General features: G+C 61.3%; 1 protein-coding gene across 4 annotated transcripts in view; it reads left to right on the top strand.

Moving 5' to 3' along the window:
- The window catches only part of SATB2 (SATB homeobox 2), a 205,993-nt gene that overhangs the window by 7,122 nt on the left and 196,008 nt on the right, over positions 1 to 2,863 (top strand). Inside the window, exon 1 of one of the 4 annotated variants that reach the window (XM_010860928.1) lies at positions 1,330 to 1,704. The exons of 2 other annotated variants lie outside the window; for them this stretch is intronic. Coding sequence is in view for 1 of the 2 variants with exons in the window: in XM_010860925.1 (XP_010859227.1) it covers positions 2,647 to 2,797 (151 nt within the window). In the remaining variant the exon portion in view is untranslated. Of the gene's footprint in view, positions 1 to 1,329; positions 1,705 to 2,400; positions 2,798 to 2,863 lie in introns of those variants that run through there. One more of the 4 variants, XM_010860925.1, reaches the window with a different exon arrangement.

Genomic DNA, 2,863 nt, shown 5'->3' with positions numbered 1-2,863 from the left:
CCCTCTTCCCTGTGCCACCCGCAGCCCGGCGGGCAGTGCCGGTGCGCCTGCCATTCGGGACACCCGGGCTATTGTTCTGGACCCACGGCCGTGCCAGCTCTGAGCGAGAGGCGGCCTTCCCCGCGCGTGCGGCGGCGCGGCGGGCCCGGACGGCTGGCTCCGCGCTGAGGGGGAGCTCCCAGGCACCGGGAAAAGTTGTTCGGAGGGGCGGAGGCGGTGGGTGGTGGGCGGAGGCGGTGGGTGGGGGAGGCGATAGCCCTCCTATCTCCAAAGTCGAAAGTACTCCGCGTAGTTAGTAGAACCCGGAGCCGAGGCAGCCGCGGTTGCCTCCTGCGCGTGGGTCTGTGCCTTCGCCGGGAGACCAGGCAACCAGTGCTAGTCTCGTCGCCGCCGCAGCCTCCGCGCCGGGACTAGTGCGCCTCTGGGCTGGGCGAGGCGGCCGCGCACTGGACCCGCCACGAGGAGGAGGAGGAGGAAGAAGAGACCCCGGGCCGCAGCGCCCGCCTTCACCCGGGCGCACCCACCCACCAGCCGCGGCCACCGCCTCGCGCGGCACTCGGTTCCCTGCCATCGGTCCTCCGCCGCCTCGCGCGCGCGCGCGCGGTCCTCGCCACACGGCTCTCCCACCGCCGACTCTCTCTCTCTTCCTTCTTCTCCCTCCTCCCAGCTCTCCACCCTCCCCTCTTCAGTCCCTCAGCCTCCTCTGCAGCCCCGCTGCTGTTGGGTCGCCTGGCTCACAGCGATTGATTGATTGATGTTTAATTTCCTGCCAGGCGGGGCCCCCCTCCCCCCGCAACCTCCCCGGCCCTCCTCCCCGCCCCCCACTCTCCTTCAATGCGTTGGACCAGTCTGGCTCGGGTTTAGATCTCTCCCCCCCAACCCCCATCCCGAAATAACCCAGAGACTTCCCCTACCCCCACCCCAAATTATTATTTTGAAGGCGCTAGATCTGGGGACGGAAAGGGGGAGGGGGAGAAATCGGAAACCGAGGACAACCCAAAAGGACTCACTTTGCCTGATGACTCAACGCAACTAATAATCATCTCCCTCTCACTGTGTCTCCCTCTGCGGCTCGTCAGTGAGTCCGGCTCCGGCTGCTGGCGGCGGCGCCGGCCGAGAGGGGAGAGGCTGGAGGTGACAGCTGCGGCGGCCGCCGCTTTTGCTCCCGCGCGCGGTCCCAGGTCCCTGCGCCTTCTCGATTCTCAGTGGCACCGGCCCTACGGCTTCTTCGGCCGCGCCTCCTCGCGAGCTAGCGGCCCCGCGAAGCTGCAGCCCCGACCCGCCTCCGCCGCCTCCCAGTTCTCAGCCCTTTCTTTCCAGAAAGGGTCTCCTTCCCGAAGGTGTGAAAAGGCTTTTTCAGCCTCCTTCTCTCTTCTCCCCTCCTCCGTCGCCTCCTCCCGCGCTCGCTCGGGTGCCCCTTTAGAGGAGCCCTCCTTTCCCTCTACTCCTCCTCCCTCTTCCCCCCACCCAACCCCCTCATCATCATCATCATCATAACAACCATCATCGCCGCACTAAGAAGACACCCTGACCCAGGACCTTAAACGTTTGGACCTGGGAAAGAGGAAAGGGAAAAGAGTAAAGAGAAAGGAAGACTAGGAGAACACTGCAAAGCATATCACCAGAAACTTTCCACCCTGGATTCTCTACTTTTGCTCCATGGACAGAGCCCCAGCCAGCCAAGTTACAGACAGACTGTGAGCAGTAAGTACTCAGGGCGAAGGCGCCCGCGCCAAGCTCGGGAGTCCGGGGAAGCCCCGGGTCCGGCTAGGTTCCCTCCCCGCGGCTCTCGCTCTCTAGGACAGCGCAGCGGAGGGAGTGCGGGCGCAGCCTTCGCCCTCAGCCCTCGAGCTCAGCCTCCGCATCTCTCGCATCCCTCCTCTCACCTCCCCTTCGCCACCCCCACCTTGTCTCCTCGAGCCGTGGCGACGCGGCTTCTCTCACAACCTGAGCGCCCGCGAGGATTCCCAGCGCACTGTGTTGCGCCGGGTTCCAGCTTCTCCGGGATGTCAGTGACAATGTGAGTGCCTTTTCATCAGGTGTTTCCTCCTGCGTCTCCACCCTCTCAAAAATCCAGGGGTGCGGAGATCTGCGGGCTCTGTGAGGAGCGCGCTGCCAGCCAAGCGACCCAGAAGAAAACTTTGGGAGATTTAAAAATTGGGGTTGATGAAGGCTGCTCCCTCACGCACCTAATAATTCAACTGCTTTTTAATTTTGTATTTTATCCTGAAGAGCTTTTGAAAACAAAACTCAGGATCGGATGAAGATAACGTTCCAAAATAATAATGACTGTAGCCCCCGCCCTTGAGGTGAAGGTTATTCAGAAGATTACTCTGATCAATATCTCCAAGTGTTTTGGAATGCTTATTAATGTGGAATTAGGGTTGATTTTGTGCAAAGTGTGTGTGTGTGTCCCAAGACATGCTCGGGAAAGATAAACAGCAGGGATTCAAGGGTCTTTTTGCCAGGCCTTTGCCTACTGCCGGGCGATTCAGAGCGCCTTCATCGTGTGGTTAATTTGTTTTCTTATGGACTTGTGTGCACCCCAACCCCTCCTTGAGTGCGTGCGATGTCTTTTTATGAAGTTCATTTCTTCCGCAACCCTGACCCCTCCTCCCTCCGACAGCAAGGCCGTCGCACCCGAGAATGGGTCATGCCAATCCTGTCCCAATGAATGGATCACTTCTGGGCGCCCCTGGGCGAGGGGCTGGACTTCGTGACCGAGAGCTAACTTCTGGGGAGCAGCAGGGTCGCGGCAACCCAAGTTCTGGGTTTGCTGTGGGCCACCGAGTGTCAGGTTGGGTCCGGTTTCCCCGGCCAACCGATGTTCGGGCCCCTCGGGCAGCGTGGGAGGAAGTTTGGG

The sequence above is a fragment of the Bison bison genome, unplaced genomic scaffold (genome assembly GCF_000754665.1).
Source record: "Bison bison bison isolate TAMUID 2011002044 unplaced genomic scaffold, Bison_UMD1.0 scf7180017864471, whole genome shotgun sequence".
Classification (NCBI taxonomy): domain Eukaryota; kingdom Metazoa; phylum Chordata; class Mammalia; order Artiodactyla; family Bovidae; genus Bison; species Bison bison.
This window is presented reverse-complemented; position numbering and strand designations above follow the sequence as displayed.